The sequence below is a fragment of the Tamandua tetradactyla genome, chromosome 16 (assembly GCF_023851605.1).
Source record: "Tamandua tetradactyla isolate mTamTet1 chromosome 16, mTamTet1.pri, whole genome shotgun sequence".
NCBI classification, from domain to species: Eukaryota; Metazoa; Chordata; class Mammalia; order Pilosa; family Myrmecophagidae; genus Tamandua; species Tamandua tetradactyla.
The window spans coordinates 66,960,767-66,977,189 of record NC_135342.1 but is presented as its reverse complement, the minus strand read 5'-3'; the positions used below and the strand labels follow the sequence as shown (position 1 = coordinate 66,977,189).

Sequence of the window (16,423 nt, the reverse complement as noted above, 5' to 3'; positions counted from 1 at the left end):
AGCTCTAAGCCCAACTCTGCAAGGGAAACCATTGCCCTCCCCACTATGTGAAATATGTCATCCAGGGTGAAAGTCTCCCTGGTGGCGTGGGAGATGACTCCCAGGAATGAGCCAGGCCCTATCACTAGGGGATCAACAATGCCATCCTGACCAAAAGAAGTAAAAGAAGTGTAACAAATAAGGTATCAGTGGCTGAGAGAGTTCAAATAGAATCAAGAGGATACTCTGGAGGTCACTCTTAATGCACGCTTCAGTTAGACATTGCTACCTATCATAACGTGCCAAATCTCAACTAAAACAATTCCTGCTAATCCTAAAGAATACCTAGGGCACTGTATAAGATTCTACAAAGGTTCTATGCACTAGGGTAACTTTCCAGAAACCTACAACCTCCAGATGAGTCCCAAGACCAGATAAGTCCTGAAATGCAGAAGGCCCAGACACTCCAGAACATCAACTAGTTCCATCTGTCTAACCCATATTATCGACAGCCCCTTCCAACATGAAAAAGTTAGAATGGGCATAGGCCAAATACCCATAAAGAGAGGGAGAAAGATCAAAGGTGATGGTGGAGTTCTACAGAGAAGGTAGGGTTTAACAAATGAGTATGACTGCTGAATCATTATATTGCTATTTCTTTTAGTCTCCAGTGTCTCAGAGCAGCTAGAAGTAAAAACCTAAAATTGTGGAATTGTAACCATACCAAAGTCTGAAATCTGTTTGACAACTAATTGTCCTGTGCTTTGAAATGTATTGCTTTTTTGTATATATATGTTATTTTTCACAAAAAGGAAAAAAAAAAGCAATTGTGATGACAAATGCACAGCTATATGATGATGGTGTGAACCACTGATTGTACACTTTGGAAGATTACATGGTATGTGAATATGTAATATATATCAATACAAAATAACTTTTAAAAATATGTATAAAGGTGAAAGCGTAATTCTAAAAGAGAAGATAGGATTTAACAAATGAATATGATTCCTGAATCACTATACTGGTATTTCTTTTAGTCTCCAGTATCTTGGAGGAGCCAGAAGGAAAAAACCTAAAATTTTGGAACCGTAACCCATACCAAACTCTGAAATCTGTTCTATAATTGTTGCAGTGTGCTTACAATTTATTGCTTTTTTGTATGTATTTATTCTTCACAATAAAAAAAAATGTTATCAGACAGCACCACATGTTATGGAGAAATCTTTCATGAAAGGAAGAGTTAACTGATGTGGCAAACTTCACTGTTGTCTTATGTTAAGAAATTGCCACACCCAACTCGACCTTCAGTAACTACCACCCTGTTCAGTCAGCAGCCATCAACATCGAGGCAAGACTCTCCCATCAGCAAAAAGATGATGACTTGCTAAAGACTGAGATGATTAGCATTTCTGAGCAATAAAGCATTTTAAATTAAGGTACATACACTATTTTTTTAGACATAATGCTATTGCACACAATAAACTACAGCATAATGTAAGCATAATTTTTAGATGCACAGAGAAACCAAAAAATCCATATGACTCACTTTATTGCAGTTGTCTGGAATTGAACCCACAATATTTCCAAGGTATGCCTGTATCTTGGTTCTTAGGAAATCTATATGGAAGTATTAAGTGTTCAAGGAGCAAGATGCATACAACCTACTCTTAAATGTTTAGAAAATAAATAGATAAAAACAGATAAATAGATGGGCTGATAAAGAGATGGGCAGATAGAATTATAGAGAAAATGTGGCAAAATGTTAAAAGTTGGTAATTTGGGTATTTGGAAAGCCGGAGGACTAGAGTCTCTGTACGTTTTTATGTTTACTTTGTAACTGTTCTACACATATGAAATTATTTCAAAATAAAATTTTTTTTAAAAAAAGCATGATATCCTACAGTTGCTATACATCTGCTGTCATGTTTAATAGTTTCTATACCAATTTACTCTCTGATGACATCCAGAAAGTCATTTGAAAGATAATCCCTACTCAAAAAAAAAGACAGACTTAGCTCGTTCAGTAGAAAGAGAGGTACACATGAAATACTACAAAAGTTTAATATATGAACAAGAAAAGATTTCTGCTGATTCCTCCCATATTATGCTTGCGGAGGTTGGGGAGAAGTTTTTCTTTAAAAAAAAAAGAATATTTTATTTAATTGAATAATGTGCTTTCTGAAAAAAAGCAGCCCACACAGTCTTTGAGAGAAGGACTGGCTTAACAACCAGGGAAGAATTTTAATTTTGTTTGCAGCCATAATTACAAGTGTATAATCCTGGAAATGGGTCCCCCTTTGGATACTTTTCTCTTACAACGTTAATACAGAGAGAAAGAAATGCCACCAGGTGATAACATATGCTCATTTCTTAGACTTCTAAATTTTATACCTTTGGGAAGGTTTTAGGGTTCAAACACAACATAACTCAATAAAACATTTAGATCAAGAAATAAAAGCATAGAGGTTAAGAGAATAAGATAATCCTTTCCCATTTAGACATATCAATTTTAGACAGTAGATTCCATATCATTCCCTAACAATTAATTATCTAGGTCCCAACAGACTTGCCCTACCAGAGATACAAAGGCATTAATACAAAGACAAGAACAGTATAGCTAAAAGCAAATTCTTAAAGATCTATTCATTATCACTGTCTCAATAATGCTAAGTATCAGATAATTTAGGAAGTAATTAAGTAGGCCATCTAGGCTATCCAGTAACATCTGCTTATAAATCATTTCCTTAAAAGAAGAATTAAAGTACTCACAATCACTATCAACTAGAGAGTAATAAGCAATAAATAAAAATGTCTCCAAAGTCAGTCAATATAAAAAAAGCATATTTTGATTCCTATATAATCATTTAAAATACAACTACTACACCAAAACAAGATACCTTATATTATCATCAGTTTTTAAAAATGAGCACTTCACCTTCTCATCTCCATACTCCCTAAGGCAGACGCAGACTTTTGGTTTCATTAAAAGTTACCTTTTTTCTTAAGTAAGAGTTGGAGGTTTTCAGGAGTTTCTCTACCTCTCCTGCAAGATCTCTGCACATCTCTGAGGAACCCATGCAGCCAAGAGTACAAAGTGCTAGCCCTTGTACATATTGCGTGCTATGATTAAGATCACTGTGAAAGAAAGGAAGGTAGAAATGAACACACACTGCCTGGTACTCCCCATGGAGAAGTTTCACAATCTAATGAATTAGCTAAGAAGACTACAGAGTTCTGTCATAACGGAGACAACTAAATAGGATTATTCTTGCATAAAATGTTTATTCCAACTTTATTAAAATTACCAACACAGTAAAGATTCAATTCTAAAATCTTTACTATATTAAATAAGAGTTTTTCTAAACCAATGAACTTTCATTATTAAGCATAAAAACCGCAAGGAACTTAATACTCTGTAATAAAGAAAAAAAACATTTTTTAATGAATTATTGTAAAAGAAAAAAATGAAATAAAAAGGTCCAAAATCTGTTAACTGAACTTGGAATAAAGTACTACTAGAGCAATAGCCAATCATCTGAAAAGCTGCTCTTTCCTAAATTCATCTGGGGCTTGACTGGGCCTCATCAATTTTTATCAAGTTATAAACCTATGCTTAAGTTTGGAATTAACATTAATACGAATTTGCTGCTAAGCAGAATTGCCAAATTATCAGCATGTGACTGAAAGCTTGAGTATTAAGGGCAACAGAGCATTCAAGAACAAGAATTTCAGAAATCCTCCATATCCAAGTAAATGTATAAAAGAATCAGGCTGAACAGCAAAGATTTCTGTCCATTTTGTTCACTTTCCATCCCTAATGCCTAGAATACCTCCTGCACATAGGTATGCAATAAAATCTATTGAATGAATTAATCAACTTAGTATTTTCATTATTAATACTTATCTATATCCCCCTGCTTTTGTACTTTCTGGCATATACAGAAATAGGCAAATGAAAAAGAAATCTAAAAAGCAGATTAACCTGACAGACAAATCAAAACCAAACTAAAAAGAAACTAAAAAGTATCTTTAGCCCTTCATGGCCCTCAGAAATTGCATAATTCTGGAACAGAATATTCCTATAGGAAGGATGCTAAGAACTACTAATTCCCTAGCTCAGGTCCTCAAGTTCTTCATATGGTAAACTTCCTTGGTTTGCAAGCAAGCTAAACAAACATGTCTGGTGTCATATAAGAAAGACCTAAGAGAGCCATGGAGTATAAGAAGAAGGAAAGGTTAAGACTTACTTCTTGATACAGTTGGTCATAAGAAGATGGACATCTTGCCTTTCATCTAACAGCAGCATTGCCCCTAAATAGCCAATCCTTTTGTCTGTGAATTTTTGAGAGGCGATAAGCTTGAGGCACTCCAACTGCCAAAAAGAAAACAGAAATTAAGAAATCACTACCACAATCTAGAAAAGCAATACTTTTAACTCAGAATCCATAGGTGACTAAAGTAAACAGCATAAGGTCATTATACTATCTAATTAAAAGATAAAGACCTTTGGGTATCTTGAAAACAGTAATCAAGTTCTGAAGTACATTATCAAATCAAATACTATGCTATTTTATAATCCAAATAATCTGTGAATTTTACCTTCGTTCTACTGACTCACACAAACCCAAAATTGGTAAAGTATTATTCTAAACATTAATAAATCAAATTCCTAACTTAATCCACAGGTTATATGAAATGAGCACTTATTGGGATATGACACCCAGGGATGAAAGTCTCCCTGGAAACATGGGCTATGACTCCTAGAGATGAACCTGGCCCTGGCCAGGGCATCAACAATTCCTTCCTGACCAAAAGGAGGGAAAGAATTGTAACAAATAAGTATCAGTGTCTGAGAGGATTCAAATAGTCAAGAGGCTACTACTCTGGAGGCTACTCTTTTATGCAAGTTTCAGCTAAACATTGCAATTTATCATGGTTTGACAAACCCCAACCAAAACCACTCTGGCAGACCCTAAAGAAACACTAGGGCTTTATCTGAGATTCTACAAAGGTTCCATGCACTATAATTACTTTCCAGAAACCTACAACCTCCAGATGGGTTCCTAGGTCAGGTAAGTCCTAAAACCCAGAGGGGCCAGCCTCTCCAAAACATCGAGTTCCACCCTCCTATTCCACATTACCGACAGACCTTTCCAATGTGAAAAAGTTAGAATGAGCATAGTCCAAATACCCTGAAACACTGTGAGAAAGATTAGAGGAAGGAGGAATTTTAACAGAGAAGATAAGAGTTAACAAATGACTGCTGAATGGTCATATTGATATTTCTTTTAGTCTCCAGTGTCTTGGAGCAGCTAGAAGGAAAAACCTAAAATTGTGAAGTTGAAACCCATACCAAACTCTGAAATCTGTTCTACAACCAACTTTTGTGGTGTGCTTTGAAATGTACTGCTTTTTTGTACACACGGTTTTCTTACAATTAAAAAAATAAGCACTTATTTATGTATTATTTAAGGAGTCATTCACATATTGAATATCCAAAAACTCAATAATAACTTGGAAATATACCAGAGTGTCAAATACTGTCCCAAACACTGGGGACATACAGTTGAAGAAGAGACAAATATATAATGCAAAACGTGCTACATTTAGGGCTTCAACTAAGTAATATGAGAGAGGTGAAGGATTCCAGAAGAAAACTCAGTAATGGAATTAACCTGATATGTTTCATATGATTTCTTGTTAGAAATAACTCCTCAGAGCTTAAGAATCCTTATAGTTAATCAAATAGCTTGTTTCTAAACCTTCTCCAACAAAAGGGAGAAGAGTGAAATGAGACAAAATAAAGTATTAATGGCTAAGAGATTCCAAACAGAGTTAAGAGGTTATCCTGGAGGTTATTCTTACGCATTAAATAGATATCACCTTGTTAGTCAAGATGTAGTGGAGAGGCTGGAGGGAACTGCCTGAAAATGTGGAGCTGTGTTCCAGTAGCCAGGTTTTTTTTTCTTTTATTTCTTTTTTTACATGGGCAGGCACCGGGAATCAAACCCGGGTCCTCTGGCATGGCAGGCAAGCATTCTTGCCTGCTGAGCCACCATGGTCCATCCAGTAGCCATGTTTTTTAAGATGATTGTATAATGATATAGCTTTTACAATGTGACTGTGTGATTGTGAAAACGTTGTGTCTGATGCTTTTATCTACCTTATCAACAGACGAGTAAAACATATGGAATAAAGATGAATAATAGGGGGAACAAATGTTAAAATAAATTTAGAGTGAAATGCTGGTGATAGGTGAGGGGGAGGGGTGGGTAGTATGGTATCTATGATTTTTTTTCTGTTTTCTTTTAATTTCTTTTTCTGAATTGATGCAAATGTTCCAAGAAATGATCGTTATGATGAATATGCAACTATGTGATGATATTGTGAATTACTGCTAATATATGTAGAACGGAATGATCAAAAGTTATGAATGTTGAACAACTACTAAATAACCAGAAACAGTACAGAACAGCTCCTGGGGCCATGTCACTGACCAGACACACAGCATACCCCAGTCTGGAACAGCTGGAACGGCTGTGAGCACCCCCCAAAACCGTGAGTTCCCAAAGTTGCAGTGGCCAGCACCCCTCCCCCCACAGCCGCTTCCCAGAGGGGAAAGGAAAGGACTTTACCAGCAGCAGGGACTGGGCACAACCAAACGCCAATTGTGGAACTAATTAACAAATTCTGACTATTAAAAATAGGCCCCCAGCTTAGGTGAACCTGATCAAAGCGGAGGTTGCTCATTTTTGCCCCCACGCCAAGGGGGCAGGACTGACAGAAAAAGGGGGAAAAAAAAAAAGAAGGAAACAGAGGTTTTTGTGGCTGTGTATCTACAAAGGCTTGACTGCCTCTGGATACAGTGGCAGGACTTTTCAGGCTGCAACTGCCCCAGGCATAGGCAGAAGTGAGCTCTTTTGGGGGCTTGTCTGGAGCCTGTGCCTTCCGCAGGGGAGGGGTGAAGCCCAACTCAGGTGGAATCGCTCCATCAAGGAATTCAGACACCAGGGCTTGGTAATTTGAAGCCAACAAAACCAGCCACAAACTCTCCTCTGTCTCCACCACACCCTCAGCAGGGAGAGTCTGCCAAAGTTAAAGGTACTGCATCATCTTATGCTGGTGGGACCTGCAGTCAGACAAGCGCCACACACAGGGCAGGATAAGAAAAACAGAGTCCAGAGACTTCACAGGAAAGTCTTTCAACCTGCTGGGTCTCACCTTCAGGGAAAACCGACGCAGGTGACTCTTTCCTCCTGATAGGAGGCCAGCTTGGTCTGGGAAAATCTGGCTGGGGTCTATAATATCTAAGTAGACCCTCCTAAGTGTGTGTGAGGGGGGGAAGGCACCACACAAGCAGGGCAAGAAACAAGAAAACAAGAACTGAAAAATTCTCCTCTGTTAAACAAAACTTAAGCTAAAGGTCCAGATAAAGCTGAAAGGAATGTCAAAGAACAAATAGACAACAAATTCATCCAGCAAGAAAACCCTAGATAAAAGAACTGAAAGCAATCTCCAGAATAAACTAATTAAGGTAATTAAATGCCTAGACGCCAGCAAAAAAATAACAAATCACACTAGGAAAATTGAAAATATGGCCCAGTCAAAGGAACAAACCAACAATTCAAATGACATACAGGAGCTGAAACAATTAATTCAGAATGTACGAACAGATATGGAAAACCTCATTAAAAACCAAATCAATGAACTGAGGGAGCATATAAAGAAGGCAAGGAAAGAACAAAAAGAGGAAACTGAAAGTCTGAAAAAACAAATCACAGAACTTATGGGAATGAAAGACACAGTAGAAGAGATGAAAAAAACGATGGAAACCTACAATGGTAGATTTCAAGAGACAGAACATAGGATTTCTGAACTGGAGGATGGAACATCTGAAATTCGACAAGAAACAGAAACTATAGGAAAAACAATGGAAAAATATGAGCAGGGACTCAGGGAACTGAAAGACAATATGAAGCACACAAATATACATGTTGTGGGTGTCCCAGAAGGAGAAGGGAAGGGAAAAGAAGGAGAAAAACTAATGGAGGAAATTATCACTGAAAATTTCCCAACTCTTATGAAAGACTTAAGATTACAGATCCAAGAAGTGCAGCGCACCCCAAAGAGAATAGATACAAATAGACATACTCCAAGACATTTACTAATCAGAATGTCAGAGGTCAAAGAGAAAGAAAGGATCTTGAAAGCAGCGAGAAAAGCAATCCATCACATACAAGGGAAGCCCAATAAGACTATGCGCAGATCTCTCAGCAGAAACCATGGAGGCGAGAAGACAGTGGGATAATATATTTAAATTATTAAAAGAGAAAAACTGACAACCAAGAATTCTATATCCAGCAAAACTGTCCTTCAAAAATGAGGGAGAAATTAAAACATTTTCAAACAAAAAATCACTGAGAGAATTTGTGACCAAGAGACCAGCTCTGCAAGAAATACTAAAGGGAACACTAGAGACAGATATGAAGACAGAAGAGAGAGGTGTGGAGAAGAGTGTAGAAAGGAAGACTATGAGTAAAGGTAAAAAGAAGGAAAATTAGATATGACATATAAAATCCAGAAGGCAAAATAGTAGAAGAAAGTACTACCCATGCAGTAATAACACTGAATGTTAATGGATTAAACTCTCCAATCAAAAGACATTGTCTGGCAGAATAGATTAAAAAACAGGACCCATCTATATGCTGTCTCTATTTAAAGGACACGAGGCCAAGGACACAAATGGACATTTACACAACAATGTTTATATCAGCATTATTTACAATTACCAAGAGATGGAAACAGCCAAAATGTCCATCAACAGAGAGCTAACTAAACAAACTGTGACATTTACATAAGATGGAATATTATGCAGCTGTAAGACACAATAAAGTTATGAAGTATGTAACAACATGAATAGACCTTAAGGACATTATGCTGAGTGTGATTAGCCAGAAACAAAAGGACAAATACTATATGGTCTCACTGATATGGTTCATATCAGTTATTATTCCAGAATAAACTTGGAATATTTCCTTGGTAACAGAGACCATCAGGAGATAGAAATAGGGTAAGATATTGGGTAATTGGAGCTGAAGGGATACTACTGTGCAACAGGACTGAATATAAAAACTCAGAAATGGACAGCACAATACTACCTAACTGTAATGTAATTATGTTAAAAACTGAATGAAGCTGCATGTGAGAATGATAGAGGGAGGAGGGCTGGGGACATAAATGAAATCAGAAAGAAAGATAGATGGTAAAGATCGAGATGGTATAATCTAGGAATGCCTAGAGTGTATAATAATAGTGAAATGTACAATGTATAAATTTTAAAAATGTTTTTGCATGAGGAAGAACAAAGGAATGTCATTATTGCAGGGTGCTGAAAATAGATGATAATACTTTAAAATGTCACCTTACGTGTGAGACTAAAGCAAAAAATGTTTATTTGTTACAAAATGTATATTTTGACTAGAGCATTTCCTAATATAACTCATGTAGATAGTTTGATTGAATGTCATAAGTACTTGGAATTTCAGGTAGGACATGAGATTTTGTTGGTTTGTCCAGAGTGATGCACCGATGAATCCCAGAGTGATTTGATCAGTGACTGGAAAAGTATTTGCAAGCCCCTTCGGGGAATGGTAAGCGTGGGGAGAAATTCAACTTCCCCAAGTTGAATTCTTGATATTCTCACAAGCAGTGTGGACAACCAAAGCTATAGGATGAGCCCCCAGTCTTGGGGGTTGTTCATATGAAACTTAACCCCACAAAGGATAGGTCAAGTCTACTTAAAATTTAGGCCTAAGAGTCACCCCCAAGACAGCCTCTTTTGTTGCTCAGATGTGGCCTCTCTCTCCAGCCAACATGACGAGCAGTCTCACCACCCTCCCCCTCTGCGTGGGACATGACTCCCAGGGGTGTGGACCTTCCTGGCAACGTGGGACAGAGATCCTGGGATGAGCTGAGACTCAGCATCAAGGGACTGAGAAAAACCCTAGAATGAGCTGAGAATTAACATCAAGGGATTGAGAGAACCTTCTCAACCAAAGGAGGAAGAGTGAAATGAGACTAAGTGTCAGTGGCTGAGAGATTCCAAACAGAGTTGAGAGGTTATCCTGGAGGTTATTCTTATGCATTAAGTAGATATCACCTTGTTGTTCAAGATGTAGCGGAGAGGCTGGAGGGACTTGCTTGAAAATGTAGAGCTGTGTTCCAGTAGGCATGTTTCTTAATGATGATTGAACAATGATATAGCTTTCACAATGAGACTCTGTGAATGTGAAAACCTTGTGTCTGATGATCCTTTTAGCTACTATATCAACAGAAGAGTAGAACATATGGAATAAAAATAAATAATAGGGGGAACAAATGTTAAAATAAATTTAGTTTGAAATGCTAGTGGTAAATAAAAGCAAGGGATAAAGGGTATGGTATGTATAATCTTTTTTTTTCTGTTATCATTTTATTTCTTTTTCTGTTGTCTATTTCTTTTTCTAAATCGATGCAAATGTTCTAAGAAATGATGAATATGCAACTATGTGATGATATTAAGAATTACTGATTGTATATGTAGAATGGAATGATATCTTAATGTTTTGTTTGTTAATTTTTTTAATTAATAAAAAAATTAAAAAAAAAAAAGAAATTGGCTAATATCGCACAAATAGGAAATATCTGAGTCCAACTTCGGTTGAAGGTATCCCTGTACCTTCAGCAATTGCTCTAGGTAATTTCTTATTGCTTTGATTATTAAATGAAAGAGAACAAAAAAAAAGTTATAAATGTTGGCGTTTGCTTTTTTTGGTATTTAAAAAAAATTTTAATTTAAAAATAGCTTGTCTCTGTACTTAGCCGTTCTTGAAAGTCACAATCACTGATATACTTTATCACTCCAGTTTGCCAAACATGGTAAAAGGCAAGCATTTCCTCTAGAGCAGTTGTTTTCAAATGGTGTACACAAGTCAGACTCTCCAAAAAGAATTTTTGAAACTATGCTCCCATTTAGAATCACTGCATTCCAAGGAAAGGTGTTCAAATGGAGAAACAAAGATCACATGAGATTACTTTTCATATGCATTAGTCTAAGAAGAAAGTGAAATGATTGTGGAAAGTAAAACAGTTCACAAATAACAAAAATAAACTCACCTTTAAATTGTTCTTTCAAGCTATTTAAATATTGCTTTCTCAATGTATCCGTCTTAAAACAAACAAACAAACAAACAAAAAAAACCAAAGGGAGTTGAATGATTATCCCACCCTGACTATATTACCATGAGAATGCCAAAGAAGCTTTCAGGGAGAATAATAACCTGGAACAAAAAAGGAAAACTTAAACGCCTTTTGAGACTGAAAAAGGTTAAGTAACAACCCTTCCTTTCCTTCTCTACATTCAACTTAAATTTAAAACACAATTTCTGAAAAAGAAATTGCTAAAAATAATTCTTATAAGTGTCAACTGAAAAATTACTACTGAATTAAATGAATGAGAAAATGAAAAGCTAAAATGTTAGGATTTCTTCTTTTTCAAACTGAAGGTTTTAAATTTTTCCCATTTAATAATTCCATAAATAAATAGTTTAGTGGTAAAAGAAAGTGTTTCAAGAATCAGACATCAATGAAGTTTTCATCATTCTCACTGAATCGTGCTCAGGCAAACTCCAGACATTACACAAATAAATTTTTTCAAAAATGTTTTAGGAAGATAATCTAATAAGGAGGACATACTATTAGGCATTAGTATTACTTTGTATTTTTTCAGGGCCACGTTTTAAAACAGTCTTCAGTTACTGGTGAATAAAATGTGCTTCTTTTTGCAGCAATTGTTTAAAACTTACTCTGCTCAAGAATAAGCATGTTTTTTATGTGGATGACAAATTTGAGGTAAAATATATAATTATATGAATAGAAACATTATCTGAAAAACATCCAGTGAAGGATTAAATCTGGTTAAACTTTACACTTTGACGGCTGGTAACAGTTATGAGAAAGTACCATGTTTCATTATTAAGAATGCTATCAAACTTTTCAAATATTGACAAAGAGAGATAAAGGCTAGAGAAAGCCCTAAATTGAAGAAACGCTTGTGCAGGAAGGGCATTCATTTTTGAGCTAATGACAGAACTCGACACTCTTATATATGTTAAAGGACAGAAGAAAAATAGTAATCAATTAAATGTGTACATCCCTCAGGTAGCAACCTCAAATTCACCCAGTACTATACTCACTTAAAGGTACTTAAAACCACCCCCTAAACATTTCTAACCCACAAATTGAGCATGCTATAACACCAATGCAAAGAGTCCAGCTTTTATACCTATAATACTATAGAGCTAATGGAAAACTTATTTTTACTCTAAACACTGTGAGCAAAGTCAAAAGACAAAGGACAACGTAGGAAAAAATATATGTAACTCATTTCACAGACATAAGATGCTATATAACAGGTTCCTACAAATAGATTTTTTTAAAAAATAGACCAACCCAATATAAAAATGGACAGCTCAAACAAAACAATAACTCAAATACATATGAAACAGAGTTTAACCTCCTCAAAAAAGAAATGTAAACTCTACTTGATAAATTAACTTATAAAATCACTGAAATGTACACTTGAAAAGAATGAATTATATGATATGTAAAATATGCCTCAACAAGTTATCAAAAAGAAGGCAAATAAAAACTACACTTAGATACAACTTTTGAAGCTATGCGATTAGCAATGATAAAAAATTCTCATAACAGCATGAGGGGATTATTGGTAGGAGTATAAACTGGCACAAGCATTAGAGAAAAAGATCTGGCCTACCTAACTAAATTACAACTATATATTTCCTTTGACTCAACAATTCCACTTTAAGGAATTCACTACATTTATATTTCCACATATGCAAAATAATCGGTATTATTTAACTGTAATATGATTCAGAATAGCAAGATTGGAAATAAATGCCCATTAATAAGCTAGCAGTGTTATAAATTCTAATTCATACATGTAAGAGAATACCATACTGAATAAAATATTATAAACACAGTCATAAAAAAAGAAGTAAAAAGCTGAGGAAGCTCTTTATATATACTGAAATGGACTAATCTTCAAGACAGATTAAGCAGACAGTGCAAATGGTGTGTTGCAATATATATCTATATATCTATAGATATATATATATATATCTGGAAGGATAGGTAAGAAACTGATACTACCAGTTGCCTATAATGAAGAGAACGAAGGATGGATAAGACAGAAAGAAGAGTTTTCATCATTTATCCTTCTATACCTTTTAAATTTTGAGTCAATTAACTGTCACTATTCCAAAGATGAATAATATTAGATTAGGAAGAAAAAATTTTAAACTGTAAGATACAGAGAACTTACATCTGACCTATAGTAGGAAAAACTAGTATATTAGAATTATAGTTAGAAAACCTAATATAATATTAGAATTAAAAGGGAAGAAAAGGGGAAATTGTTTCCCCCTCCAAAGCTGATCATATATTTTAAAAATATCAAAAAGGCATTTGAGTCTCAGAAGAATTTAGTGAAAAGTTTGAAAAGTTAAAACTACTATTCTATGAAAATACAACTCTATATGAATAGATTTCTAGTTAATATAGATATGTTTATACATGTATGCACATATTTTTTTGAAGAACAAAGTGGTTGTAATTGTTTTACAACTATGTAGCTTGGCAACAGAGAATCTATAGACCTAAGACAGTTTCTTTCATTCTTATAGCATCAAAAAAGAAAGAAAAAGATGCTGACACTCTATTGTATCCATTTTTCTCTCTTGAGAAACTTGTATTTCATTCAAAAGTATATCAAAATGTTATGTTATTTTTATGTATACCTTGACTCACCAAGGTTCAAATCTTGACACTTTATTTTAATATTACAAATTCAATTAAAGCCCTCTATATACTATTCCTCAATTCCACTTTCCTTCTCTACATTTCAGAAGTAACCAAAACCCAAAATTTGCTGTTCATTATTGCCATTCTTTGTATTTTACTAAACACATATTATCTAAAGACAATACACAGAACTCTTTTTTAATGATTTAAACTTTATATAAATATTGCACTGCATTTAAGATTCCAGTTCCTGCTTTTCTCATCCAAGAGTTTTATTCACAATGAGAAAAGCTCTAATTCAGCCATACTCATTACTACATAGCATTTCATTTTACAAAAATGCCACAATTTATCTATTCTCTTTCTTACAGACATATAGATTGACTTCCTTCCACTGTTTTATGATTAGAAACAATACTGCAATGAATATTCTTTGTATTATCTTTGAATACATGGATGAGAATTTCTCTAGATTATATAACTAAGGAGGTTTCAACAGATTCAGGTTTCTTATTTTTCCTTTTGATTCTGCCAAGTAGCTTTCATGGGCAATGGTATGAGTTTTTCATCAGGCGGCACACAATTATTTCTGACTGTCTCTCATTTGTGACATTTGCAACACTGATGATTATCAGAAGCTGCCAAATATTAATAATCTGATTCTGTCATTCCTTCTTCATTTATTAGCTGAACATTCAGGCCAGGTCCTTATTTTCTTCCATCAGGCAACATTATGGTCTTTAGAAGACTGTCTTTTTTTTAAATACATGTATTATTTATTACATAATATACATTTATATGTTTTTAATATAGTTCTGTACTGATGTACTAAATATATTTAAAAATTTTAACTATTAAATTGTGGGTTTTTTGTTGTCTTAATGTTTTTTTCTAATATTTTTATTGCAATATCTTCATGCACTGTACAGTCCATCCAAAGTATACAATCAATGGCTCACAATACCATCACATAGTTGTATATTCATCACCATGATCATTTTTAGAACATTACTCTAGCAAAAGAAATAAAAAAAAACCATACATCCCACACTCCTCCCTCTCAATGACCACTAGTATTACAATTAACCCAATTTTTTTTACCCCTTATCCCCACCCCCCACTATTTAATTATTTTTTGTCTTTATTTTTTTACTCATCTGTCCATACCCTGGATAAAGGGATCATCAGACACAAGGTTTTCACAATCATGTGGTCACATTGTAAAAGCTATATAGTTATACAATTGTCTTTAAGAATCAAGGTACCAGAATACAGTTCAAGAGTTTCAAGTACTTCCCTCCAGCCACTCCAATACACCGTCAACTAAAAAGGGATATCTACATAACGTACAAGAAAAACCCCCAGGATAACCTCTCGACTCTGTCTGAAATCTCTCAGCCACTGAAACTTTACTTTCACTCATTTCTCTCTTCCCCTCCTTGGCAAAGAAGGCTTTCTCAATCCCATGATGCCGGGTCTTGGCTCATCCCCGTGTGTCCTGTCCCATTTTGTCAGAGAGGTTTATATCTACAAAGAGGTAAATTTGAATCCCCTCTTGTATAATTACAAGCCATGTGAAGTTAAGTCACAAAGCTTTTGAATTTCAGTCTTCTCATCTGTAATATTACCTATCTCAAAGCATTTCTCGTAAAAAAAATTTTTTTCATTTTGAAATACTTACCAACTTATAGGACAGTCACAAAAATAATACAAAACCATACAGAGAACTCCAACAGATCTCCCCACCTCTCACCCCCAGGATCCACCAATTTTTAACATTTTTTCCAATTTTTCTTATTTCTTTATTACACAAAGAGTACTAGTTCATTGCAGAAAAAAAACATAAGTATGGAAAAACAAAATAACAATACAGCAATCATCCTTTCACCTCAAGATGACAACTGGAAACATATCTAGTGTCTTTTCTTCCAGACTTCTAAAGTCTGGAAGTGAATATATACAAATTCAGACACATGGGTTTATCTATTTCTTTTTTTTTTAACATCATTTTTATTGTATAACATAGCACATATAACAAAGTAAAGAAAGAAAAAAGCAATAATTTTCAAAGCACACTTCAACAATAGTTACAGAACAGATCCCAGAGTTTGTCATGGACCACATTTGCCATCTCATTCTATCAATCTATCCATCCATCCATTTTCTAAACACTTGAGAGTAGGTTATATACATCATGCTCCTTGAACACTTATTATTTCCATGTACAATTCCTATGCACAAGGATATCACAATCATGTAACCACCTTAAGTACAGTTAACAAGTTCAAGAAATTTAACATTGATATAAAGTTTACAGTCTCTACTTCAATTTCGTCATGTCCCAACAATGCTCTTCTTGGGTATTTTCTCCTCCATTATTGGATCCAGTCCAGGATCATGTACTGCATTTAATGGCAATAGTCTGTTTAGTCTCTCCCTCCTTTGTAAATTGTAAAGACATATATACAACATAAACTTTGCCAACTCAAACACCCCAAATATAAAATTCAGCAGGATTCACTGCACTCACAGTGTTGTGCTGCCCTCAACACCATCCGTTACCAGAAATTTTCCATCACTCCTA

At 34.9% G+C, this 16,423-nt stretch overlaps 1 protein-coding gene across 6 annotated transcripts in view; it reads right to left on the bottom strand.

Moving 5' to 3' along the window:
• Positions 1-16,423, bottom strand: part of AP1G1 (adaptor related protein complex 1 subunit gamma 1) — a 131,325-nt gene that overhangs the window by 60,044 nt on the left and 54,858 nt on the right. For all 6 annotated transcript variants that reach the window (XM_077132917.1, XM_077132916.1, XM_077132922.1 and 3 more), the window contains exons 3-4: positions 4,227-4,351; positions 2,973-3,114 (exon numbers count right to left, since the gene is read on the bottom strand). In XM_077132917.1, coding sequence (XP_076989032.1) covers positions 2,973-3,114; positions 4,227-4,351 — 267 coding nt within the window. The remainder of the gene's footprint in view (positions 1-2,972; positions 3,115-4,226; positions 4,352-16,423) is intronic.